The sequence below is a fragment of the Leucopleurus acutus genome, assembly GCF_964270905.1.
Source record: "Leucopleurus acutus genome assembly, chromosome: X".
Taxonomy (NCBI): Eukaryota; Metazoa; Chordata; class Mammalia; order Artiodactyla; family Delphinidae; genus Leucopleurus; species Leucopleurus acutus.
Window position 1 is genome coordinate 1,863,250 of NC_139148.1, and position 27,302 is coordinate 1,890,551.

A 27,302-nucleotide genomic window follows, 5' to 3' on the forward strand; every position below is an offset into this window, starting at 1 on the left:
TCAGTAGACGTGGACGTAGGTTGTTTTTGAGTCACGGCCCAGGAGGTTTTTGGCGGTGCACTTGTAGAAGCCCGCGTCCCTCTGGGTGGCCTGTTGGATGATTAACGACCCCTGTGGGTGAAGAAACCTGTTCCCGTAGAGACGGGGCTGCGTCCCCGCGGTCAGGTGCGATTTGTCCGGCAGCTCCCAGCTTATCTCGGCTTTGGGAATGCCCACGGCCAAGCAGTTCATCTTCACGGTGCTCCCGGGCCGGGTGTAGATGACAGGTGTGGGTTCACTGGTGATCCGGGGAGGATAGGCAATCACAATCACCGGGACGTTCACGACGGAGGGTCCGTACTCCGTGTCCGCCTTGCACACGTAGGTGCCCCTGTCGAAGACGGACGCGTCGCGCACGGTGAGGGTACCGTTTTCCCAAAGGGTGAAGCGTCCTCGGACCTGGGGACCCTCCAACACCATGCCGTTGGGCAGCGTCCAGGAGGAGTGGGTCTGCCGGGCCCCCGGGAGGATGCAGGGCAGCTGCAGGGTCTCCCCGTTGATGATGCTGACCAGGTTGTGGTACTGGTTGCTCGTTTCGGGTTTCAGCCCCACCTTCAGAGACACCAGCCTCTCCGTGTAGCCCGCCAAGTTCCTGGCCACGCAGCGGTACGCCCCGGCGTCCACGGAGGAAAGGCCGCTGATGTGGAGCATCCCGTCGCCCTTGTGGTAGAACCTCTGCAGCTGGTGGCCGCTCTGCAGCTCCGTCCCGTTGGGAAGGACCCACAGCAGGGTGGGCGTCGGGGTCCCGGCTGCCGAGCAGTTGAGACTGATGGTGTGGCCGGCCATGGCGGTGATCTTCTCGCTGACCGGGTCGTGGAAGATGGGCTTCTCCACGGGCTCCAAGACCGTAAGTTGCACGATGAGTCTGGCTTCCCCGCCCTCGTTACGCCCAATGCACGCCAGCTGGACAGAGTCGCTCTTCCTCAGGCTCTTGATGTCCAGGGTACCGTTGCGATGGATGGTGATGCGGTTGCCATAGTAAGGGGCCGGCAGGACCACGCCCTCGGGAAAGGCCCACAGCACTCTCGGCGTGGGGATGCCTTCCGCCTTGCAGTCGATGAGTTTGCGACTCCCTCCCGGGGCAATCTCCCGCACCGTGGTGATGGCATTGGGGTGCCCGTTGATCTTGGGCGACTGGACGTTGACGTGAATCCAGACCGTCTTCCTGTCCTCCCCGGCGCTGTTCCTGACCACGCAGGTGTAGTTGCCGCTGTCCGAGCGCTGGGCTTTCTGGATAAGGAGAGTGCCGTCCTGATATATCTGGTACTTGTCGGAGGAGGTGGGGATCTGCCTGCTGGTTGGAGAAAGCCAGGTCACCCTGGGCGTGGGTTCCCCTTTGGCCTCACAAGCCACGGTGACCACGTCCCCGTAGGGGACCTGGACCACGGAGTACGTCTTATTCCGGATGACGGCGGGCTCGGTCACCACCTTGACGCGCACCCTCATCTCATCCTTGCCAACCTGATTTTCGGCAAAGCAGGTGTAGTCACCTTCCTCTCGCAACCCGACCTCGTTGAAGTAGAGGGTTCCGTTGTTGAAAACGACGTAGCGCTTGGTCCGTCCACCGCTGTCGTCGGACTGCATGAAAGAGTTGACCAGGCTGCCGTCCGGGAGGCCCCAGGAGATCTCGGGGTTGGGGAGCCCGGTGGCCATGCAGTCCACTTTGAGGTCGCCCCCGTAGAAGACCCTGTGGTCGTTCTCCTCCTTGTGCTGGATCTTGGCTGCTTTCATGACCACGTTTACCTTAAGCATGACGAAGTCATCGCCCACCTTATTCCGGGCGACGCACAGGTAATCCCCCGCATCTTTGTCCGTGACGGATTTCACCACCAGGGTCCCGTTGGCAAACGCCTTGATCCTGGTATCAAAGCTGACCGAGAGAAAGAAAACAGAATGAGATGTCAGTCTCCCGAACGCTGTCTCTCCCGGCTTGAGGTCACCGGAACGCAACAAAAACGTGTGGATCTCAGAACTCTGGGCGCACAGGGCTGCCGCTCAAAAACGTTGGATGGATTTTGCAGCCCGGAGGGGACGGCCATCCAAACGCAGAAGTGATTTATTTACCAGTTAAGAACTCCCCGGTGGAGCCTGACCTTTGGCTGGCCTGGCCTCTGATTCGAAGATGTGAAACGCAGTCTAAGACATCAGCCCGGTTTGTGTGGGCGTGTGTGGATCAAATATTTGCCTGTTGTCAGCGTGGAGCTTGTTGTAATGATAAAAGCAGATCAAATTCTAGCGTCCCGGACAGAATGAATGTGCATTAACCTTAGGAAGAGGTGACCTTTTTCCTAAAAGTTTTATAGACGATTTTTACTCTTGACAATTTTTATGATGTTGTATCCCATTATGAGGCAAACAGGCAGCAAACCAGCTACAGAATGGATCACGTAGTTGTGGTTATACCCAGAGTTTCGAGGCTACGACTGGATTCTTCAGAACTTGGTGCTATTGGTGTACAAGCTTCTTCCCTAGAATCTGTAACGAAAGCGTCATGACCCTCACCAGCTCGTACCCTCCTGCTGACTTTCCGTTTCTCCACGTGGCAGACCTAAACTCACACACTGCTGAGTTAGTATTCGAGAAAGAATTTTCAGTTTAAAAAGGCAACATGGAAAGAAAGACAGAAATATCTTCACTAGGCGTGTGACATTTTTATAAATATACATCGGTATGTCCTCCAGCAACGCAGAACTAATGTTTTGAATAGCGGGGCGAAGGGATTTGGGAGGTTCCTACTTTAAACGTGTCCAGATTGAAAATCTCAATTACTTATAATTCTGGCATCTGCAGGGAGAGCTTGACTATTATCCCTAAATATTTCCTGCACACTGTGTCATTCTAATAGCACGTCTGGAACCGTGTCACTGATTAAAAAAAGAGAAGTGTCTGCCTATGATGGAATTCAAGCCTGATTATTGTTCATCAAAGCACCTACCAACAAGGACCACGTCACGTGTTTTGTTGGCCATGAGCGAGAGTCCAGTCAACCTGAATCAGCAGGTCATTCGATAGGCGTGGAGCAGACAGAGGTATTTTAATGAGTCTTGGAGTTAGAATCCAAAAATGTATACAGTAGCACATGTCTGTAAACATTTAGAAACTCCTATAGCAGCAAATCCTAACCTTGGTCATTATCTGAATCAGCAGAGCGACTCTGAAAAAGATGCATGGCTACACATTACAGGAGACTTAGCTTCGAGACAGGAAAGTCCAGTATCCCTGTTTTACAACAGTCCCGGTGTGTAGGCAGGGCAAACAGCCCGTTCTTTTAAAAAACTCACATGGGCTGTTTCATTACACTTTTCGAAGAATGTCATTAGCCAGAAGCTAGGAATAATGAAGCTACAGAGACTGTGGCTTCTGATTTATAGCGAGATGCCAGTAGCATGGCCCCAGTGCACACCGGAACTACATTCTTTCCCTTCAGTGTTCAGTCAGCACTGCCTCAGCCTCGCCAGTGTCGATGGAAAACAACCCTCTGCGTGGCAGGACACCGGCTCAGCTGGAAGATACTGCGGGGAAAATCGGGTATGTGGTATTCTGGATCGACGGTGCAGGGCTCACTAGGCACCACCCAGCCATCTGGAGTTAAAATACGGCGACCTGGCCCTTCTCCTGCGCTGGAAGGAGACTGGGCAGACCAGACACAGCTGCGCAGAGCCTTGGGCGCTGCTTTGGGTCACGTCCCAGGGAGGAACCCGCGCCGAGGTGGGTTCCTGTCTGAGCTGCCAGGCTGTGTGGGCTGGAGACGCACCACAAGCCAGGGGGTTTCCAACATGACGCCACTGATGTGTCTTTGCTTCCTGTTGCCAATCACTGTCTCTTTCCTCTGCATCTTGAAACACTTATTAAAGAGACAGTGGCTTTGGGGAGCTACCTCAGGGTTTCTCAGCCTCGGCACTACTGATATCAGGGGCTGGATGACCCTCCGTGGTGAGGCGTCCTGTGCAAGGTGGGGTTTCGAGCGGCCTCCCGGGTCTCCACCAATCAAAGAGTATCAACCCTTCCCCACGAGCTGTGACAACTGAAAACGTGTCCAGACATGGATGAGTGCAGCCTGGTAGACAGAACCGTCTAGTTGAGAACCACTTCCATAGATAGACAGGTGACAGACAGAGGGTTAGAGATAGAGAAAGATCACAGAAGAGATAAATGACAAACGAAATTGAGCTATTTGTAATGAGGTGGATAGACCTAGAGTCTGTCATACAGAGTGAAGTAAGTCAGAAAGAGAGAGACAAATACCATATGCTAACACATATATATGGAATTTAAGAAAAAAAATGTCATGAAAAACCTAGGGGTGAAACAGGAATAAAGACACAGACTTACTAGAGAATGGACTTGAGGATATGGGGAGGGGGAAGGGTAAACGGTGACAAAGCGAGAGAGAGGCATGGACATATATACACTACCAAACGTAAGGTAGATAGCTAGTGGGAAGCAGCCGTATAGCACAGGGAGATCAGCTCGGTGCTTTGTGACCGCCTGGAGGGGTGGGATAGGGAGGGTGGGAGGGAGGGAGACGCAAGCGGGAAGAGATATGGGAACATATGTATATATATAACTGATTCATTTTGTTGTGAAGCTGAAACTAACATACCATTGTAAAGCAATTTTACTCCAATAAAGATGTTAAAATGAAAAAAAAAAGAGATAAATGACAGATGATATACAGAGAATACATGATAGAGACAGATGGAAAGATACTATAGAGATAAATAATACATATCAGATAGGTGATGACAGACAGATAAAAATAAATGATAGACAGATAGACACAGATGAGAGAGAGGTAAGATGGATGGCTAGGTAGGTAGATAGAGCTAGAGACAGATGAAGATAGATGATAAGATAAATGACAGATGATATATAGAGATACATAGAATAGATGACAGGCAGATGCAAAGATACTAGATAAACGATAGATATCAGACAGGTGATGTTAGATATATAAAAATAGATGATTGGTAAATAGGTAAAGGGTTTGAGCTAGATATGGAAAGGTGAGGGATGCCAGATAGATACATAGAATAGAGGATAGACAGGCAGATGGAAAGGTACTAGATAGATAAACGATAGATATCAGATAGGTGATGACAGATAAAAATAAATGATAGACAGATAAATAGATAGATGATAGCTTTCCTTGCTAAGACAGCATTTCTCAGCGTCAGCACTACTGATATTTGGGGCTAGACGACTCTCTGACGTGGGGCTGTGCTGTGCACTGTGCCCTCTGGTCTGTACACACCACGTGCCAGTAGCATCCCCTCCTTGTTCCCCAAGTCTCATCAACCAAAAATGTCTCCAAACATGGCTCAGTGTCCCCGGGGGACAAAATCCCGCTTGGTTGAGACCCACTGCTCTAGAGTCATACATCTGCGAATTGAAGACGGGGCAGGGCAAGGTGCTTTTTTCCCTAGCCAAGATGAACTCTTAGAATTGCAGATGTGCTACCTTTGTGCTGCCATTTGCCTTTAATTTCTTTGTTTTATCTCCTTTCCTTCTATTGCTAACACATTTCGAGATACGATCTGAAGCTCCGATGTGTTTTGTTGAGATCAGAATAAGACAAGAAATTGTTTTATCTAATTATTTAAATACAGTTAAAACTACAGAGCATGAAAACAAAAGCTATTGCTTTATCTTTCTTTGGAGGCGGGGAGTAGAAAAGCAGGGCTAAGGGCTAGGTGTTTGCTCTGCATCTCAACTGATAAAAGACAAGATTGGGACTTCCCTGGCGGTCTAGTGGTCAACACTCTGCGCTCCCAGTGCCGGGGGCAAGGGTTCGATCCCCGGGCGGGGGAAGGAAGATCCCACATGCCGCCCCGCGCGGGAAACAAAGAAAGAAGACAAGATTGCATCGTGTGAGAAAGAAATGCCCCCCACCCGGCCCACACAGGAAGCAACATCTGCGCGTCAGCACTGCCGACAAGGAGTCATTCCTTTTTCTGCCCGACCCCATGAGGAGGTTTCCCCAGCACCCAGAGGGGAGACAGGCTCAGGAGCCCCGGGACTGCTGGCGAGGCAGGAGCGCCACGTACCTGAAGAGCGCGTCTATCATCCTCTTGGACGGCAGCCTCCAGAGGATGCGCGGCCAGGGGTCACCGGAGGCGCTGCAGTCCAGCCGGAGGGTCCCCCCGTAGCGGACGTCGGTCCTCTGCGGGGAGGTGCCCGTGATGCGCGCGTTGGCGGCGGCGCGCTGCACGGTGAGCTGCACGGTCCTGCGCGCCGAGCCCACCAGGTTGGCGGCCACGCACTCGTAGCGTCCGCTGTCCTTGGGCGCCAGGTTGCGGATGTAGAGGGTCCCGTTGGGGAAGACGAAGAGGTTGTCGTGGATGAACTGCGAAGGGCGGATCTGCGTCCCGTCCCCCAGCGCCCAGCGCACGCTGGGAAGGGGCGCGGCCTTGGCGGTGCAGTGGATGTGAATGCTGAGGCCAGGGGGCAGCGAGATGTTCTCCAGCTCCTCCTGGTGGATGACGGGTGGGAGGGCCGCCACGTGCAGGCGGATGGCGAGGCTGTCCGCGCCGGCGGCGTTGCTGGCCACGCACTTGTACACGCCTCTGTCTGAGAAGGATGCCTCCTTGATGGACAGGGTCCGGTTTTCGTGCAGCGTGATCCTGCCCTCGACGGGGGAGACGGTCTGCCACACCCTCCTGTCGGGGAAGATCCAGGAGATCTGGGGAGCCGGGGTCCCCTTGGCCAGGCACTCCATGGCGATGGTGTCGCCCAGGTAGACGGTGACATCCTTGTAGTGGGCGGCTAGGATCTGGGGCTGCTGCACCGTGACCGACAGCAGGACCACCATCCTGTCTGCTCCGTGCAGGTTTGTGGCCGTGCACAGGTACTGGCCGCGGTCCTGCACCTGTACGTTTCGGATGACGAACGTGCCGTTCTTCAGGACTTCAAACCGCTGTACTCTGGTGTTGGGGGTCATGAGAGCTCCTGGAAACCAAAAACAGGCACCGTCAGGTTCAGTGCAAACACGGTCTTGCCAAAGGGACGAAACAAGGATTATGAGTTAATCTGATTCTCCTCTTTATGTCCAGACAGTGAAAGCAAAAAAAGACCCACCCCCCAGTGCCTCTGATGTTCGTCTTGGATGTTTCACTGATCCCCAGATCAGGGCATATGCCACCTTCAGGCCAAGGGAGCAGGCGTGGTTTTCAGAGAGGGTTCTGGAAGCCGCCAGAACCCGTCACGAACCCCAGGGTCTCCCCTTCATTTACTTTAGGTACTGGAGAGGCAGCCCCACTTCGCTCAGCCTCTGCCTCGCTGCGTGGACGCTGTCCTCCTGAGGTCCCCAGGTCGGCTGCAGGGATGCCCCAGGTTCTCAGTCACCGCCCGCCTCTGTCCGGCCAGGGTCCCGAGAGCGACACGGGGCTGGTCGTGCTGTGCCCCGTCTGGTTGAGTTGCAGGCTGACGCAGGCTTCCTGACAGTGCCTGACAGCCCCACTTCCACAGTCAGAGGGCACACACCCGTCCTTCTCCCCACTGCCTACACTCCCTGTATTTCATAGCCCATCTCTCAGGACTCTGCCACAGTCGGGGTCTGTAATAATCAAGAGTTTCTGATGTTTTGACGTGTTGGGGCCTTGCTGACCTTCCAGGGACGGCCAGTTCCTAGAGATATAGCAGAGGACCCCCCTTCCAAATGCAAACTCACCCATCCAGAGCCTGCCCCCCACTCCCTGCTCTGAGAGGTTCCCATACTCTGGGCCACCATCCACCTGCCCTCATCCCCCCAGGACAGGTACCAGACAACTAGGGCAGCCCGTGCACCCAGGACCTGCTGGAATTATTCACACCAGGCCGTCCTAACCCCGCTTACCCTGCCTCACCTGTTCCTTCCTGCGAAAATCACAGTGAAGGCTCTCGTCTGGTTTCCCCCTTTCCCTCTGCCTCCTGACCGACCCTGGTGCTTCCCCGTGTAACCCTGCTTGGTGTGCTGTGCCCCTTCCCCTTGGCAACCGTGAGCGACCAAGTGTCTCTTCAGTGGCAGTCATCTCCTGAGCTGTTAGCCTCGCCTTCCCTGAATAATAACAAATCCTATATTGAAAGACTGGGAAAAGCCCCAGCAAACCCTGAGTTTCAATCCTCCCACCCTATCCCACGCCGCTCGGTTCCCGGGTCCATGCGCCCGTCAGTGGCTATTCATTTTAGTTTTGACAAACTCCTCTGCTTCTTTTCCTAGTAATTTTCTCTAAGCCGGGAGTCCTGCCTTTGCATGGAACCCTGGAACCCTGGACGCTGTCCCCAGCCCTAGTGCTGGGGATTCATGTCCTCGACCTCCTAAGTTACCTGAAACTTCCCACGACAAGGCTTTCCACCGTGCACGGGTACTGCAGGTGAGTCTTCCCAGCCCACCTGCTCATAGGGAAACAGGTGTTGGTTGACGACAGTATAACCTCCCTGCCTTCGAGGAGATGCAGGTCCTTCTGGTCTGGGTCCAAGCCCTCCTGGATGACAGGTGACTGTGGGCGTGGAAGGCCTCCTGCTGCCCCTCAACCACTTCCCCATTGAGGGATTTTATGATGCAGGGACCCCAAAGCGCTTGTCTATTTCACTGGGTTTCAGGTGGGAGGGAAGGCCCACTAAAACCGCTTGCAGATCACGATGGGCAGGTAGAAGGTGGCCTCCTATTAGCACTCGATGAGATGATTTGGTTTACAGGGTAGAAAAGGTTCAATACAATAAGAGACATCACGCAGCTCCAGGATCACAGAAAACAACGCTGGCTGGATGGGAGACTGTCTGGTTTGGGCATGAAATGCGGAAGAACTTTCTGAAAACTGGAGCTAGCTAACAAAGGAGAAGCCAGCAGTAGAAACAGATTCCTGGTCAGGTAGAGGAAGGTGCGTGACTGTCTAGGGAGGGGGCATGGTCCAGGGATGCTCTAAAATGGCACAGGGTACGGTAGACCCTAAGGATGAATGCAAATGGGATCTCCCAGGGGAGGAATACGCCTTCCTTCGAAGGCGCAGTCCTTCTAGAACGAAAACCCCGTGGTGTTCCCCATTTGCTATTTCAAGCAGGTTCCTTATGAGATCATTACGAAAGCGTTTGCTGTCAAATGCGGAGCTGATCAAAGATGCTGGTAATTTCCCCATATGCTCAGTGCTCTCTGCTCACCACTGGGGCACATCCAACATGTGTGAGATAAGCAGGGAATGTACAGTTCTCTCTAGTGATAGCAGCACTTGTCATTTCCTGGATTATCTCAATGGCAACCGAAGAAAACCCAACCCTCTGAACAGGATGCGAGCCTGACGGACTCAGCCATGTTGAGAGAGAAGGGAAGAGAAAGGGGAAAAGGGAGGTCCGTTCGTGGAGGCTGTAGGTCCTCCGCTATTACTTTCTTCCGTCTCCTAGAATCTCTTGCGCCATCGGGAAAGCCGACGGTCATTTTATGAAGCACAGTGGCCTTTGGGCACCCAGCCTGCTAAGTAGAGACCACTGTATAGAGCCTTGTTACGGCCTGAACTGTGTTCCCACCACAATTCATATGTGAACGCCCTGACCCCCCAGGACCTCAGAATGTGGCTGCATTTGGAGTTGGGGGTCTTTAAAGAGGGGATGGAGGTACAATGAAGTCATTAGGGTGGGTCCTGATCCCATAGGACTGGTGTCCTTGTAAGAAGACGGGATTAGGACACAGACGCACACAGAGGGGCGAGCCTATGAGGACACAGGGAGGAGACGGCCGTCTACACACCCAGGAGGGAGGCCTCGGGAGGAACCAGCCTTAGTGACACCTTGATCTTGGATTTCAACCTCCCCAAACTGAAAGGCAATACACGTGCTGTTCCGGCCGCACCATCTGTTCCGGTGCTTTGCGATGGCAGCCCGAGCGGACTCATATGATCCTATCTCTAGGTTCAAGTCAAAGCAATGCCTGATGAGCTCACACCAAGCTCCACTGACCTTTCAAGCCAGCGCGAGGACAAGAGGGGTTTGCACAGTTCCCCTCACGCCCCTCTGCACCTCGACATGGCTCGTGGAGGACTTCTGTGCTGGACCTCACTGGGAAGAGGCAAGAGTGGCTTGGCCCTGAGCCTCGGTTAGGAATGCCCTACCCAGAGAAGCTCGTACGTGTTTCCACGACTGCATTAAAACCCGACACCCATTTTAATTCCCCACTTCCCGTGCCCGTAAAGGAAGACACCTGTCGGCGGATTCTCAGATGTCCTTTGCCATCCCATCTGCCCGTCCCTCTGCCCGGAATCTCTGGTTCTACCTGCACTCGCAGGCTCCAGTAAGCCCCTCCCCTACACAAGCCCTGGTTAAAACGCAGGTGTTTAAACACCCTACCTGTGGACGGCTTTGTCCAAGTCACGAAAGGCTTGGGTTTCCCCATAGCCTCACACGGGAACATGACATCTGCCTCGGCAGTGACGGACACGGTCTGGGGGGATTTGGTGACAATCTGGGGCTTTTCCCCGAGCGTCCAGAATTTGGATGCGGGTGGTCCTCTGGAAGAGAAGAGCTTTGAGCTGCTTGGATGGAAGCTTCTGGAAGGCTGGGCAGATGATGTTAGGAAAGGGATGGCGCTCCGGGTGGAGTAGACCAGAGGGATGTTTCTTAAGCTTGTTGAGGGTGGTGTCACGGTCCGGGGAAGGTGCAGTACAGGAGGTGCTGGGGGACCAAAGTCCACATGGGTGACGCTCTGAGAATGTATCCTGTTGTAGGCACCTGGGTTGACTTTTCTCCCTCTCGTCCCTGGGGCAGGAGAGGTGGGGACCTGAGGCTTCGGAGTAACTGTCAACTGTGGAAAAGAGAGGGTCCTGTTGAAAAAGAAAGGGACTCTTCCATCGGGGTAATAAGGGACTCTCGAATCTGGAAGCTTGCCAGCTGGGTCTCTTGAATCAGGGATGCTGTTGTCTCCAAACAGTGTGGGGCTGCCGTTGAATGGGTCAGTTCCCCGGTCAGTCGACTTACTAGGAATGCTAGGATTGGACCTCGGCAACGGAACCACAGGAGTCGTTGAACTTGGTAATACTGGAGCCGTAAAGTGCTTATTCTCTGGCGGACCCTTTGACGGATATGCAGTGATTTCCGGTCTGCTGGTCAGGTGGGGCTGGCGAGTGACCACGTATCTAAAGGAGCTTTCTGTGGCCGTGTGTGGCCGCCTCACGGTTCCTCTCTGGGGGACCGCTGTGGCAGCGACTCTGGCTGGTTGGTGGAAACCTTGGACCCTCCCAGCCTCGTGGTGAGTATCTGGACGCCCTGGAAGGCTGTTTTTGGTCGTACCATCCAAGGCTTCCTTTCGCAACTCCTGCTTTGGAGCGAAGGTAAATTTGTCCTGGTGGGAAGAGGGAGTGGACAACTCGTTTGGCTTCGATCCATGCTGAGTTCCTTCGTTATTCACTGAAGGTGTTCCGGTGGCCGGGGTCCCCCCAGCATAATGGAAGAAAATATTTTGTTTGGAAGCGTCTGACGTTGGCAGTGTTTCTGACGTAAGAGGTGTGGGCTTTGCGGTGGTTTCAGCCAGAGACACACGAGTTGTGGGTGGGAGTGGGGTTGCTGGTCCCCCCACCAGGGCACGTGTGGAGACTTCATTGCGGTGTCTGATTTCAGAGCGGAGAGTGGCTGGAGTGGTTTCACGATGACCCTGACCACTGATGGTGGTTTCCACCTGACGTGAAGATGCCTCTACTTTTAGGATGGCGAGAGAAGGGACCGCTTCTTCCTGTTGCGAGAGCACAGAGACTGCGGCAGAAGGTGAAAACTCAGAAGGAAAACCTAGGTCCTCCGACTCTTTTAAGAAGGATGAGTCTGTAAGAGCTTCTGAAGAGCTGGTAACAGGTGGGTCCGTCTGTAGCCGCCCAGGCTGGGCTGCCCTTGGAGGAGTCCACCTTGCACTTCCCGGAAAGCCAGAAGGAGGGGATGCCTCCTTAAACACTCCCACACTGGAGACCTCGGCCCCAGAAGGTGAGGCCACAGGAGTGACTGACTCGCCAGGGACCAGACCGTCTGTTTTAGAGTCCTTGATGTTTGTGACATCGTAATTCTTAATTTCCTTTCCGTCCGATACAGGCTCGTCTGTGACTGGAATTGTCTCTTGGAATTTATCATGAGATAAATGTGTTTCGGTGGCGGCTGTCCTGTCATCTTCCACTCTGGTTATCTCACGTGGGTCTCCAGTTGTGAGAGAAACGGTGGTGGGTGACAGTACAACTTCTGAACTGGGGGTGACAGTGTTTGTATATTTATTTTCTGGGGAAGGGCTGGGCCTGGACACAGACGCTATAGAGCTCAGGGTAGAGGTGAGGTATCGATGTTTCTTTGGCCTCTTCCCGTGTTTCCTGCGTGGGGTGCCCCTGGATGCCGGTTCTGCGTGCTTCTCCACGTCCATCAGTTTTGGGGTACCAACGGTGCTGTCAACCCAAGATGTAGGAACCAGCAAGCTTTCCGCTTGGCTTGAAGTCTTCACTTCGGGTGCCTGAGTCAGTGGTGCCAAAAACGTGGCCGCTGGGGCGAACGTCGTGGGCGGGGTTTGTTTATGCCGGTGCCGGAATCGGTGGGGGCGCAATCGCCTCCTCCCGCTGGGTCTCCTTCGGGAAGGATGAGTGGTCAGCGCTGACGGGGACGTGGCCTTTGGGGCTGGCCTCATCACGGCTACCGTGCTGGTGTCCCTGTCGAGCAGAACGCCAAGCGTGGTTCCCTTGGGGTGCTTCACGGCAGCGATGCTCGTCACGGCTTCCAGGGCTGAGTCCAGGAGAGTGGTGGATTCGATGCCTTGCCTCTTCCTCTCAGGAATTCTGGAGCGTTTGGGGTCTCTCTCTCGCAGACCTCCTTCCTGCAGTGTCGGAGAATTCTCCTCTGTGCCCTTGGGAATCAGTGGGTGGCCCTGAGTGCCTAAACCACTTTTCACAAGCTCGGGGCTCTCTGTTTGCTCTTGCAGAGCTGTTTGTGCTGGGACTTCGGGGTCCCCTAAAATGGGATCTTCAAATGCCTCAGAGGTCCTGGTGTCAGCAACCCACGAGGCAGGCACTGGAGTAACGTGTGCGGAGGTCTGTCCTTTCGTCGTGCTTCCACCTGGTTGTGAATTTGTCTCCAGATCTTGGTAAAAGTATGGCAGGGTCTCGGACTCGGCCAGGGAGATGGCATCCAGTGGAGACTCATACTCACTGGACGGAGACCCTGGCATGGACCCAGCGTCTAGTGTAGACCAGCCCTCTGTGGCCATGTTTCTGTCAGTGGGCTCTTCGTGGACCACATCCAGGGTCTGTAGAGTAGAAGATTCGTAAGGCACAGGGAGCCGTGTCGTGGCTGTAGCCCAATTCGAGTCAACTGCAGTGGGAGCTGCAGGCTTGATCTTCTCAGAAAACTCTTCATCAATCAATTCTTCCAGGTGTGTGCTTGTCACTTTGGGGTCAGCAAGAATCACTCCGTCGTGGCCAGACTGGACCAGAGCCATCCTGGTGGAAGAAACCGTGCCAGAAACCTGCTCTTCCTTGCCAAATAAAGAGACATCTCCTGAGGATTCTTCTGCACTGGCTGTGGTCTGCACAGGTGACACTGAGCGGGGAACAGCTGCAGGCAACAGGGGGGTCACTTCCAGGCTCTCCGATGGAGGGGTGCTGGTTCTAACGGCCTGGGGGACTTCTGTTCCCTTAGGGAGATTTCTCCCACGTACTCTGGCGAGAATATCTGCCCACTGCTCTGGACTGATCTGTTTGTTTGCGACGTTTATCCTTCGTCTGGACTCAAACACTCTGCGACCTTCTGCGATGTTTGTGTCTGGTTCCTTTTCGGAAGTCTTCCAGTGTTTCAGTTTTCTGCGCCCTTTCTTGGTTTTCTGACCTCCAGCGATGGCATCGTCCTTTGCTTTGATGAACATCTCTTGGTCCTTTGGATGGAGAACTCTCCTCATGGTGTTACCTTCATCTCCTAGGCCAGATCCCCCTTCATCCTCCACGACATCTCCTCTTCCTCTGGAAAGGGTCTTCCCACCTGGGCGTCTGCCTCTTTTCGATGACCTGGCAGATCCCTTGTTACTCACCGTGATCCCCACCGTAAAATGATCTGCCCCTTGCTGGTTGACAGCCACGCATCTGTAGTAACCACTGTCGCTTCCTTGGACCTTTGGGATGTAAAGAGTTCCATCGGCCAACATGTATGTGTGTGACGTGTTAGCCATAGCGTTAATTATCCTTCTGTTTGGAAGGATCCAGCTGATCTCGGCTTCAGGTATGGCCAGAGCATTGCAAGGCAGCGTCACCGGCTCCCCCGGGCTCTTCTGAATGGTCACGGTATGTCCGTCAGGGGGCCGAGTGACAGGTGGTTGCACAAGGACCCTATAGACCATTCGATCCATTTCATCCCTCACCTGCGCGATGCACTGGTACAAACCAGCGTCTGACTGCTCCGTGGATTTGATCTTCAGCCAGCCGCTGGTGAGGATGGAGAATCTCCCGTCCTTGTCTTCCATGGGTGCCTTCAGGACAGAGCCATCTGGGAGCACCCAGGAGATGGACGGGCTCTCAGAAGCCTTCACGTTGCAGCTCAGCTGGCATGGACTCCCTTCCAAGACGGTCTGGGCTCTGTGCACCGCTCTGCTAGGCTCAATCATTACCCAGCTTCTGCTCCGAGACGGCCTCGCGTCTTTGGCGGACACGGTGACAGCATGTTGAGAGGAATAGGACAGCAGCACTGTTTGGGCCGTGCTCTGACGCCGGTTGAGCTGGAGGTGTATGGACGGCTGCGTAACCCACTCTGGCTCTGCCAGGATGTGGGCTCTGACGCCCGTGTAGTAGAGGGTCTCGTCGTCGGCGTCTTGCCTGTACCGGTAGCCGAGTCTGGGGTCTCCGCTGAGCGTGAGCTCCCGGTGTAGCGTCACAGGGACCTCGCTGTAATAGGCAATCAGCTTCCAGAGTTTCTCATAGTTTTCTCGCGTCATCGGACACTCAAAATCCAAGGCGACCGTGGCGTTTATCTCTATCTCTTGAGGGTCTGTCTGGTTCAAGTGTAGCTGGTACACGTCCACGGGCTTCTTGATGTCACAGACCAAGTTCACTGTGTTCCCGTGTTCGTCGCTCATATTCAGAGAGACGTTCCATACAGGATACTGGAAGCCCTGCAGGGAGGACGGGCTGTCGCCGTCCTGCTCTTGACTCTGATTTTCCTCGCTACTCCCGCTCCCGTTCTGTCTCAGAGGGGACTCGATAGAAGGCTTCTCACAGGCGATGTCCTGCAGCCTCTGAAGCTCTTGTTTGTGCAGCTTCCTGGGACTGAAGCACGTGGAGCACAGCTGACCCCCTTCGTAGGTTTTGTCCTTCTTGCATTTCAGAATCCCTGAAACACGCAATCACACACAAACATGCTGTAAGTCAGTGACGCAAAGAACGGCCCGAGGGTTACAGCCTTTGCATCTTTATCACCCGGACGCACTTCCACCACGACTTAGGACCTCCCCCACCTCGCTCTGTGACGTCACCCCTGACTTGAAGTCAGTCTAGCACAGCGCGTGGTACCTCGCCGGGGTTTTGGAACTTCCGGACGGTGAGTGATGGGTACTTCTCTAAAAGATATTTTTAAGTTAAAAAAGAATGTCTATTCATACGTATTAGACAAGTAACCTTTTATGAGGGCCCAGGAGAATCTACGTGAAGTCACTGCAGCCCGTGAATATATTTCCAGGTTATAGGATCGACAGCTGGCATGGATCGTATCGTGTCTACCTTTTATAATGATGTTTTCTCTTGCTAGAATTATTCATTTCAGGCAGTGTTTACTTTTTGGATTCACATTCTACTCTTGGCTTCCCGGACGTTAAATCCTCCAGAATTTTCTCCCTCTCTGGCCAACACTGACTCTTTCACTGTTTCCTCCTTCTCTGCCCAACTCGTTACGGATGATGTGTTCCTTGAGTCGGTCTCGGCCCTTTCCCTTCTTGTGCCGAGGTCTCAGATGGCCTCGCCCACGTGCATGGTTTCAGTTACCGTTCACTCGCCAGTGATGAGTTCCAGCTGTGCTTCTCCAGCCCAGACTCATTCTTACGAGTCCCACACCCAACGCCCTACTTGACACGTCTATTAAAGGGCACAAAGGTTCCTCGAACTGACACCTATAGAACCACGTTATGTTTCCTCCCTGCTAGACGTCTCGGGGCTTTTCTGTAGTCGTAACTGGGGAGACTAGAAAACTAGGATGCTTTCTGACAGTCTTCGTGGCACGTGTCCACTGCTTTCCATCCGCGCTGGGAATAAAACAGCCAAACTGCCGTCACCCGGAGCATTACAAACCTTCCAACCAATGTCACTATGTCTACTTTTGCTTCTCTGAATGCAGTTTTCTATTCGAGTTTCAAAATAAACATCTCGAGATGCAAATAGGATGGTTTCACATACCGCCCCCCCCAAACACACATACACACAAATACAAGACATACCACACAGACACACAGACACACATATGGACACACTCAAACATATGCAGACATAATGCATACATATGGGCACACAAAGGCATAGGCGTGTATCTCCAGAATGGCTGCGGCGGCTCTCTACCCCCCAGAAGCTTCATGATTCCACCACCAGCGTGTAGTGTTCCTGCTGGGACATGACGGTTTTCAGCCTGTCCTGGACCCAGTGGGGTTTGGGCACTGAAATACGAACAGAGGTGACGTGTGTCTTTTCTGATTAAGAAAATTAAGAGGTCAGTATACCTGTCCTTCCTCATCCTTTGCCTGATTTAGCAAATCTGGTATCAAATGTGAAGTGGAATCATCCATGCAAGAACCTGAATCTTAGCATCTCCACATGGAGGAAAGACATCTGGCCACTGCACGCGCCTAAAGGAAACTGTGGCCCATGAAACCAAAATGACAGGGAGGCACCAACTCACACCAGTCAGAACGGCCATCGTTAAAAAGCCTACCAACAATAAACGCTGGAGAGGGTGTGCAGAAAAGGGAACCCTCCTGCCCTGCTGGTGGGAATGTAAATTGATACAGCCACTGTGGAGAACAGGATGGAGGTTCCTTAAAAAACTAAAAAGAGAGCTACTATATGACCCAGCAATCCCACTTCTGGGCATATATCTGGAGAAAACCATAATTCAAAAAGACACATGCACCCCAGTGTTCACTGCAGCACTATTTACAGTAGCCAAGACACGGAAACAACCTAAATGTCCATCAACGGATGAATGGATAAAGAAGATGTGACACATATATACAATGGAATATTACTCGGCCATGAAAAAGAATGAAATAATGCCATTTGCAGCAACATGGAGGGACCTAGAGATGATCATACTAAGTGAAGCAAGTCAGAAGAAGAAAGACAAATATCAGATGATATCGCTTGTATATGGAGTCTAAAAAAATGATACAAAAGAACTTATTTATAAAACAGAAACAGACTCACAGACATAGAGAACAAACTTACGGTTACCAAAGGGGAAAGGGGGGAGAGGGTACATTAGGAGTTTGGGATTAACAGATGCACAGGACCATATATAAAATAGATAAACAGCAAGGACCTACTGTAGAGCACAGGGAACTCTACTCAGTAAATAACCTACAACGGAAAAGAATCTGAAAAAGAATATATATACATACATGTTTTATATATATATATATATATATATATATATATATATGAAAACAAAATTGTGACATATATAAATGAAAACAAAATTGTGACCTAAGGTGTGTGGGCTGGAAGTTCCTCGATGGCCACAGGCTGAGAGGCTAAGCTGAAATTAAGGGTAGCAAGACCTCTCAGAGGAGGAGAGCTTTCAGTGAAAATCTGAATGCTGAAAAGAAGCCAGACCCTTGAACATCTAACAGAAGAGTTTTCTTGGTAGATGATGACCAGGTCCAATGACGCTGAGCTACAAATCGGTTCAGACGGTGCCTGGAACAGAAAGCAGCGCAGTGTGGCTAGAGCAGAGTGAGTACAGGGAACAGTGGGACCAGCCCATTGCAGGAGGGTAGGCACTGCACTAGCTTGCACTCTAGAGCCCACGTGCCACAACTACTGAGCCCGCGAGCCACAACTACTGAGCCTGCACTCTAGAGCCCACGTGCCACAACTACTGAGCCTGCGAGCCACAACTACTGAGCCTGCGCTCTAGAACCCACGCGCCACAACTACTGAGCCCGTGAGCCACAACTACTGAGCCTGCGCTCTAGAGCCCACGCGCCACAACTACTGAGCCCGCGAGCCACAACTACTGAGCCTGCGCTCTAGAACTCACGCGACACAACTACTGAGCCCGTGAGCCACAACTACTGAGCCTGCGCTCTAGAGCCCACGCACCACAACTACTGAGCCCGCGAGCCACAACTACTGAGCCTGCGCTCTAGAACCCACGCGCCACAACTACTGAGCCCGTGAGCCACAACTACTGAGCCTGCGCTCTAGAGCCCACGCGCCACAACTACTGAGCCCGCGAGCCACAACTACTGAGCCTGCGCTCTAGAACCCACGCGCCACAACTACTGAGCCCGTGAGCCACAACTACTGAGCCTGCGCTCTAGAGCCCACGCGCCACAACTACTGAGCCCGCGAGCCACAACTACTGAGCCTGCGCTCTAGAACCCACGCGCCACAACTACTGAGCCCGTGAGCCACAACTACTGAGCCTGCGCTCTAGAGCCCACGCGCCACAACTACTGAGCCTGCGAGCCACAACTACTGAGCCTGCGCTCTAGAACCCACGCGCCACAACTACTGAGCCCGTGAGCCACAACTACTGAGCCTGCGCTCTAGAGCCCACGCGCCACAACTACTGAAGCCTGCACGGCTAGGGTCCGTGCTCCGCAACAAGAGAAGCCACCGCAATGAGAAGCCCGCGCACCGCAACGAAGAGTAGCCCCCGCTCATCACAACTAGAGAGAAGCCCACGCGCAGCAACAAAGACCCAACACAGCCAAACATAAATAAATAAATAATAAAGTAAGAAGTGTTTTTAAAAAAAGAAAAGAAAAAGACCACTCAGAGCACTCCATTTGCCTCCTCAGAGACAGGAGAAAGGAGTTAGACCCAGGCTGGTGGCTGTGAGGTTGGAGATGAGCCACGAGACTCAGGTAGGATAAGCTCAACGGGCTCTGAGGATGGGTTCCAACGTGGGGCTTGGGGAAGGGGGTGTAAAAGAAAAAGGAAAAAAAATCTTTCTTATTTTGATGCAAAATCTACTTTCTTGCAACTTCTACCTATCAGTCCTGGGTTTTTTCCCCCCTCTGGTTCAATACAGAACGCCTGTATCCCCCATCACAGAAGAATAATCACATAGCCAGCCCAGTGTTCTCTTTTCCGAGCATCCCTGAACACTTCCTGTAGGACGAGGACGCACGGAAAATCCAACTTCTAGCTGTAACCCAAGGTCGGAAAGAATCCTCCGAACGTGCTTGCTATGCCAACCAGAGTCAACTGTCGATCACTCATTAAATGATAATCGCTCTACGTTTCGATAAAGGATCCATGCGTTTGAATTATGCCACGGAGCTGTCTTGACATTTCAGTTATATCATTTCCTGCCTCACTGGTTTGAGGACGTGATTTCACCCGACCTAAGACGAAGCAATGGCGCAGAAAGTAATTTATCCAGAGAGGTGAAGGTTGGGCAGCTAAGGGTCACGCAGCCGCTCTCCTGTCCTTACCTCTCGACTTTGCATCCCATTCCAGAAACCACTTCATGTCACAACCACAGGACCACGGATTCCCGTGCAGGTAAAGGTTCTCCAGAAGCGGCATGCTCTGAAGCACGCCGGGGGGAAGGGTTGTAATCATGTTCTCGGCTAAGTAGAGGTGTCTCACGGTGGAGAGTCTGAAATAATCCAGAAACGTGAACGTGGAGAACGTGGCGGGGTGCAGCTGGTGAAGCATGTTTCCCTCTAAGTGGAGTAGCCTTAGGGACGTTAAGCCGCTGAACGCTTGTGGGTGGATAAACTCGATCTTGTTGTGGTCCATGTGTAGCCTTATGAGGTTCCAGAGCCCCCGCAGGGTCTCTCCTGTGATCACTCGAAGCTTATTGTAGCTGAACTTGAAAACCTACAAAGACAGGGAGGACGGGAAATCCTGTCTAAGATTAAATACAAAACCAGAAAACCAAACAACACACAACCAGGAAGAGAAACCAGAACAAAGGGCAGGAAAGTAATGACATTAAGCTCGTCTCTTATGTTAAAAAAAAAAAAAAGGCCATTTAAATCATTGTTAGGGAACATCCTATAGCTTCCCCTCTTCACGACAGGTCCTAGAGGCTGCTAGTCGCGCTGTTCATAAATGCCCGGGTTTACCTGGAGAGAAATGAGGTCTCTCAAAGCCCCGTCGGGGATGCTGGGAATGTCATTGCCGTGAATCATAAGCAGCTCCAACTTGGTCAGTCCCGCAAACGAGGTTTCCGACAAAGCCTGGATGCTATTAAACCTGGAAAATAAGTAACTGGAATGAGGAACAGTGAAGTTAAATCCCAGCTGGGGAGGAGTTCCCAGCCCACCCAGGGGCGACTTAGCAAAATGTTGATTCCAAGGTTGTACTGGTGCCACTCGCAAAGCATAATCCTCTCTCTCCGTGTCCTTGTCTATTTCTAAGGTTGCAAAGAAACCCACACATTTTTATTAGCCTTCGTTCAGTGAAGGCGTGATCGCTGGGAATTCTGAATGGGAGTACACTTACGTGGTCACAGGCTATTCGGGGAGATACGTAAGATTTAGACCTTTAAACGCAGCTGGTCGAAAGGGCCCTTCATTGGAAATCATAACAAAGACACGTGGAGAGCATGAATGGAAACCAAAAAACCAAAACACAGCTTTGGAAGTGGCTTTGCATATAGTAAGACAAGGACGTTCTCTGAAATAAAGGACCAAATGAAACAGACAGCCTTATTTCGCAAAGACAATCTCCCATTTCTGATGGGTGATGGAAGTTATCTGTAAACATTCTGGTGCGTTTGGGGTGTTGTTTTTGCAGAGAGATTGGTAAAGACGCTTCCTCGACCGGTCTGGAAATTCCTCACTGCTCCGTGGTTAGTGACACCAGGGAATCCCCAAAGTGAATCCCTGGAGAACCAATTATAAGATGAACAGAGAATCCTGTACCTTGCTGTGTCGTAGGGCAGGAACCTGGGGTCAGGGCTTCTGCGGAAATCCAACACATCTATCCTGACATGATTTCTGTATTTCCCCTTATCACCTCAACAAAAGGAAATGCATCTGTAGAGGAGGCCGGTTACAGCTCAGAGCTAACTCGGCAGGTGATGGCCAGGTCCAGTTTCCTCCTGAGACACATACGTGCCCCACACCTCGGTGATCACAGCCTCTAGGGAGGCGAGGTCCACCCCAGAGCTCAACATCCTGCAATGCACTGGCCAGCCCCCATGACAAGGAACCGTGGTGTCCCAAACGGTAAGTGGGCCCCAAACGTCATGTGCTGAAGTGGAGAGTCCCTGCCTTAACCCAGGTTGGGACAGGATGGGGGGTTGGTGTGCTGCCTCATTTGTTCATCATTATTTGGACTCTACCAAGAAACCTGCCCGAGAGGGTGAACACCCAAGGGGATGAGTATCTGCCCGTAAACTCTTTTCCATTCCTTGTTGCCTGACGCTCGTCTGGAAACAGTTTGTGGGAGAATATTATCAGGGGAAGTCGGTGAGGCTGGCAGGGACCAGGTAATCTCAGAATTGGGAGGATGTAGAGAGGAAAGAGCTTCCTTTGTTCCAAGTCCACCGGGAAGTCACTAGAGGGTTTTCAGGAAGGCTGTGGCATGAAGAAAGTCACGTGGTAAGACAACATAGCTCCACTCTGTGCAGAATGGGTCAGAGACAGACAAGAGGGGAAGGAGGAGACCACGTGCATCCCGGGGAGGGACGCCGGTGTCCGCGGGCAGGGTGGCCGCCGTGGAGATCAACGTACACGGGAAGTTTCCAGACGTGCTTAGAGCAAGAGGCCACAGGCATGGCTGAGGGATGGAACTGCAGATAAGGAGAAGCTTGCGGGGGAAACACTTGCAAGTTCTATTTGCCGTGGGATGTTGAAGAGGCTTGGCAGACGCCACGGTGAGGGTGGGACTCAGACCTGAGATGTGCACATGCAGGAAGCATTCCCGAACGGACGCATGCACTAAGGGCTTGGGGGGAGGTGACGCCACCTGCGAAGACCCCAGAGGTAAAGAAGAGCAGAGAGGCCAGAGGAAAGAGGCAGGTCTGGACTCGGAGGCAGCGGGGGTGCAAGTCAAAGGCTCCATCTCTCAGGTGGGTCAGAAAGAGTCTGATGTTCCGCAGCACATTTTCGTTCAAGGCTGTGCTATTCCTCTCCTGGAATTTTTTTGTCTCCCCAGAGCCTCACTTCCAACTTGACGTCCAGCTACAACGGTGGGTGCCGCGGCGGGCAGAAGATAAAGGGGAGGAAGATGTTTGGGTGCAGGGGGTCACCTTGTTTGGATTCCCTCCCCGCCTGAGTAAATCCCCTCAAAGTCCTGGATGGGGGGCATGTCAGCTCAGGAATCCTCCTTCCTGCATCACCTTCCTGGTGCTTCCTTTTAAGAGAGTGACAGATGCAGGAGCTGCTGGTGTCAAGGTTACAAATGCGGGGTGTGGGGGGGGACATTTCCAGGACAGACAAAAGACAAGGGAATCACGTGAATGGCAAATGCAGGAAGCACTGTATTCTCTCTGCACACCCAAGGGGTGTGGGTGAATTCTCCCCGCACCTGTCTAAAAGTCGGCAGAGAGACGGGGAAACTCACGTGGCAGTCAGGAAAATAATTTGACCGGCAGACTGAAATGACCTGGTGTACAGTCCCATCCTTTAACTGGTCAGCTACCCATCCTTCTCTCCAAAGTATCTTCCTCATCTGTTGATGGGCAATAACTGACTACATAACCAGCTAACTGGAATGATTTTAATATCAGAAACATAGAACCGTTTTGCAATATATACACATATCAAATCATTATGTCCTACACCCGAAACTCATATAATGGTGTCACTGATGTCGCCAATAAAAAAGAAAAAAACAAATATATGTAAAATTGCTTCACGGATACCCGTTAGGATTCCAAAGCAAAATTTAAAATGAAAAAGAGCTAATGGGCATGGGAGAAATTTCAGAAAGATGTCATCAAAACTCATCTTTCAATCCAAGGGGGGAAAACTTTTAAAGGTCTATAAATCAGACATTTAACTGCATGATATGTTCTTACTCAGAAATATTTGGAAAGTGATTTCTGAAAAAGCTTTGGGGCTGTCCAAACAGGAAACAGCAGATCTTTCTTTCAGTGCTGAGTGAGAACCCTAAAAACATCTGTGTGGGAATGAAAATTTTTCATTACTGCTCTGCCAATAATCCCTCATTCCTTGAGAGTTTTAAACCCTTTCCAGACCGCGAACAGACAACTCAGACCCTGAGTTCTATCTGTATTAGACGTTGCTATTGTTTTTTTGTTTGTTTGTTTTTTCCCAACAAAAGGCACAATGCCAGCCTCCTTATCTGCTTTGAGACTGGTTTCCAGAAATAGTGCTGTGATATTATAAGAGTGATTTTTAAAATGCGGCACATTGAATAATGTTACAAATTAAGCCAGATGGAAGTAATATACGCGGGTGCAGTGAAGCTATTCCTTTTTTTTCCCCTTTATCTTTAATATCACACAAAACCGTCTCAAGACCTTATTGGAGATGGTAGGAAAAAGAATAATTTTGATATCTGTCTTTCATTCTAGTGGCAAAGCCTTTAGGACACTGTAATTCACTGTCTTCAGCATTGATTGTTTAAAATGAAACCACCAAGAACTATGTTCTCATTGAGACGTGACGTAGGTTCCACGCTTACAAAACACGTCATTTTAAAGATGGGCGGAAGAGAACCCTCCTGGAAACTGTGAATGAGATGCAAACAGCTCCACAAAAAAACAGTTTATAGGTCTTGCAAGTCTCAAGCTATCACACAGCTAACTTTTGGGAGAGGATGCATGCGGTGTCTTCCCCAACCCCCCAGCCAACCTGACAGCCCAGACCCTCAACACACAACGGGTGAGGCATTCGGGGCTCCTACACAGGAAACACAGCAGAAAACAGTCCCCCTGCACCTTCAATCCCACACTGTCTAGGGGGCTCCCCTAAGGCCTAACAGTAGCCCTGATTCTGCGCCCTGACAAGGGGTCAGCCTTGAGGGATTAGGTGGTTAACCCGCAAGAGGGACACTATGCTGAAAATGGCTCATGAAAGGGGCGACCCCTATAGACAGAGCTCTTTTGCACCCCAGGAGGTGTAAGAAAGAAGAGAAATCATAGATAAGCTCTATTTTCCTTTCCACAAACTAGCACAGCCCATCCTAGCCTGACTCAAAGCAGCCCCAGTTCCCCTTCTGAATGAATTGTAAGATTGTGAAAAGGAAACTGGTTTTAAAATTGTAAAATGATTTAAAGATGGCAACAAGGAAACTGTTACTGTTCTCTCTGCTGGCAAAGCCAAATTGTTTTCCCCACGGAACCATCATCACTGTGTTAGATTTTTCAGAGCGTCAAATCGTAAAGTTTGCCAAACTTTTTTGGAGGAGGCTATTTAATGGTCTATTGCTACGGATTCAGTGTTTTTTCTTATTGTCTTAACTTCCCGTTCTTTTATTCTACTACTGGTCTTTATAATCGATAAATGCAAGAATGGTTGAAGCTCTGTACTCAGAGATGTCTAGGCAGGTTTACAATTTTTTGTTTCATCTTATGAAAATGTCCCCACAGTGGCTATTCATCAAACCCTAAATAATTTCGTTGTTTTATGGGTGGTAGAAAGTAGCTAATAGGTTTTGTTGAAGAAGTCCAAATGATTGTTTACTATTGAAGTTGTACATTGTTTAATATGAAAATTGCACATGAGTACCTGTAATTCATAGCAATGTACACTAATGTATAGAAAGCATATATGGGTACAAAAGGAAACTAAAAATACAAAAATTCTACCTTGAAATGCTGCATTAAAATATCTGTTTAAAAGATACTAATATTTTAAATAGGCAAAATCTGAAAGAACTCTTATTTCCTCAATGTCACAACTGCGTCATGCAGATAACCTACAAAATGTCACAGATGTCTCACTTATTCCTCTTATTATCATGTAGTAGTTCCTGAAGTCTATTTAGAATACTATTAGTATATTTATGTGTGTGTCATATGCTTTCATATCTGCATTAAAGAACTGTCATCAACGGAGACTTATCAAGGAACTGAAGCTGTCCGAGACGGTTCGTTATTCAGCCTTGTGATAGAAGCTTCCGGTGACGGATCAATTCAGATAACAGCCCCCAAAGGACCACATTTAGTATAGTTACAAATGCCCCCTCGATTCAGCCCATATAGGAGCACATAACGCAAGACACAGTGACACATAAAGGAACATATATTCGCAGTTACGTAAACGCACACACACATAACGAAACACCAAATCAACACGCATGCGAGGAGGCTGCGATGGCTCAGGAAGAACGTGGTACAAACCCCAGATTGATTCTTTCCACATGTTTAGAAATCCCAGCGGGCACGGAAGCCAAGGAGCGGAACGTGCAGTGGACCTCGCTGGGAACATAGCAGGCGCAAGGATACGGACAGGCCAGCGCGGCGCGCGGATGTCCCCACAGCAGAATCAGCACCACGGAGAGTGCTCGCCACTGCGCCCGCGTTGGCATCTTGTCGGGGTGGGTCATCCCAGGACACCTGTCGTGGAACCACAAAACCAGATGTCAGGTAGCGCTTCCGTATTTCCAGCAGATCTTACTTGAATGTGCACCATGGGGGTAAGCTTCGCAAGACATCACACAGTATATGTCAGTGACACAAAACATGTGCATCAAGAAACAGAAAATTTATTTTTTAAAATCTTTCGCCATTCACTTTAATCGTTACTATAGAGTATAACCTTCCCTCCTGACTTTGGGATGACTTGGAAGTCTCCCTATGCTGTGTAGGAGGGTACGGAATACACATGCCCACATACACGCCCAGAAATATACTTACATACATATGTGCGTGTATAAAGGTATACATACACAGACATATATATTTGTATAAATGGGTATATATGTGTGTGCTTATAGATACAGAGAGAGGAGAGATACATTCATGTTTCTATAATAAAATGAATAATAAAAGTAAATGTTATGCGTCCGCCTCCAACGTTATTGCCGAGCCGTTGCTTATTGTATATATCGGAATAAAAAGCTTCTCAGGAAGGCCGTTATTATCAGAAGGGTTTCCTTCTTTTAATGACACTCCTTAAAGTTTTAATTGTATCTTCTTCAAGTGCTTACAGAGGCATTCACTAAAGCGAAATACGTTCCATTATATGTGGTTTTGTTTATGACCCTTAATTGTTTTTTCCTTGGAAGAGCCCAAATGTTGAGATGGTGCAGCACCATAGTTACCGGAGAGGAAATGTGGGGCAAACCTCTGAAAAATCTGCCACTAGAGAAAGAGGAAAGGAATTATTTCCTGATGAAGCATCTTGAGGCAAACAAAAAAAGATCAGTAAGACAAAAGAAAAAAAAAGGAGAAAGAGAGAAGGGAGGAAGGGAGGAAGGGAGGGAGGGGAGGAAAGAAACGGTCAGATAAATGTTAGGTTGCGGGCCTCCCTGGTGGCGCAGTGGTTGGGAGTCCGCCTGCCGATGCAGGGGACGCGGGTTCGTGCCCCGGTCCGGGAAGATCCCACATGCTGCGGAGCGGCTGGGCCCGTGAGCCATGGCCGCTGAGCCTGCGCGTCTGGAGCCTGTGCTCTGCAACGGGAGAGGCCACAACAGTGAGAGGCCCGCGTACCGCAAAAAAGAAAAAAAAAAAAAAATTAGGTTGCATCAGCTGCCTCATTTAGAATGTCCGTGATTATTTTTTCATGCATCGGTCATGCCTTCCTTCATCGACTCATATTTCTGTCAACTCTTGCATGAAGTTTATTTGCAGATAAGTAACACACATGGAGAGTAAAGGGCACAGAAGAGAAACGCGCCTGTCGGTTCGTCCCTGCTCTGGGCAAGCCCTCACTTCTCATCATAAACTCTCCCTCCGCTGACACGCGGTAGGGACACCCCGAGGCCGCAGCCCTTCCATCCGTTACAGGGCCTCCAAAGAGATGCTCTCTAAAATCCGGACGCGTCTCGCCTTTCAGCTGCCCCTCCGGAGCTGACGGTGCAGGCGGCCGCGCAACAGGCAAGCGCAGCTTCCTCCGCTGCCGCTTTGCGGAGAGCAGCCGGCTGGCTCTGCTGAGCCCAGGCCTCCCCCGCTCCCGCCTGCGCGCTTGACCTCCGCCCTGGCTTTCTGCCGACGGC

At 51.1% G+C, this 27,302-nt stretch overlaps 1 protein-coding gene across 1 annotated transcript; it reads right to left on the reverse strand.

Annotated features, from left to right (window-relative positions):
- On the reverse strand, positions 1-25,700 carry MXRA5 (matrix remodeling associated 5; the record flags this gene model as incomplete). The annotated part of the gene is made up of 6 exons (XM_082864177.1): positions 25,486-25,700; positions 20,294-20,423; positions 19,655-20,045; positions 10,354-15,339; positions 6,087-6,987; positions 1-1,909 (listed from the first exon to the last, which is right to left on the reverse strand). Exons 1-6 carry the CDS (start codon positions 25,689-25,691, stop codon positions 1-3), a joined length of 8,523 nt encoding a protein of 2,840 aa, XP_082720303.1. The 5' UTR covers positions 25,692-25,700.
- Positions 25,701-27,302: the final 1,602 nt, after the last annotated feature.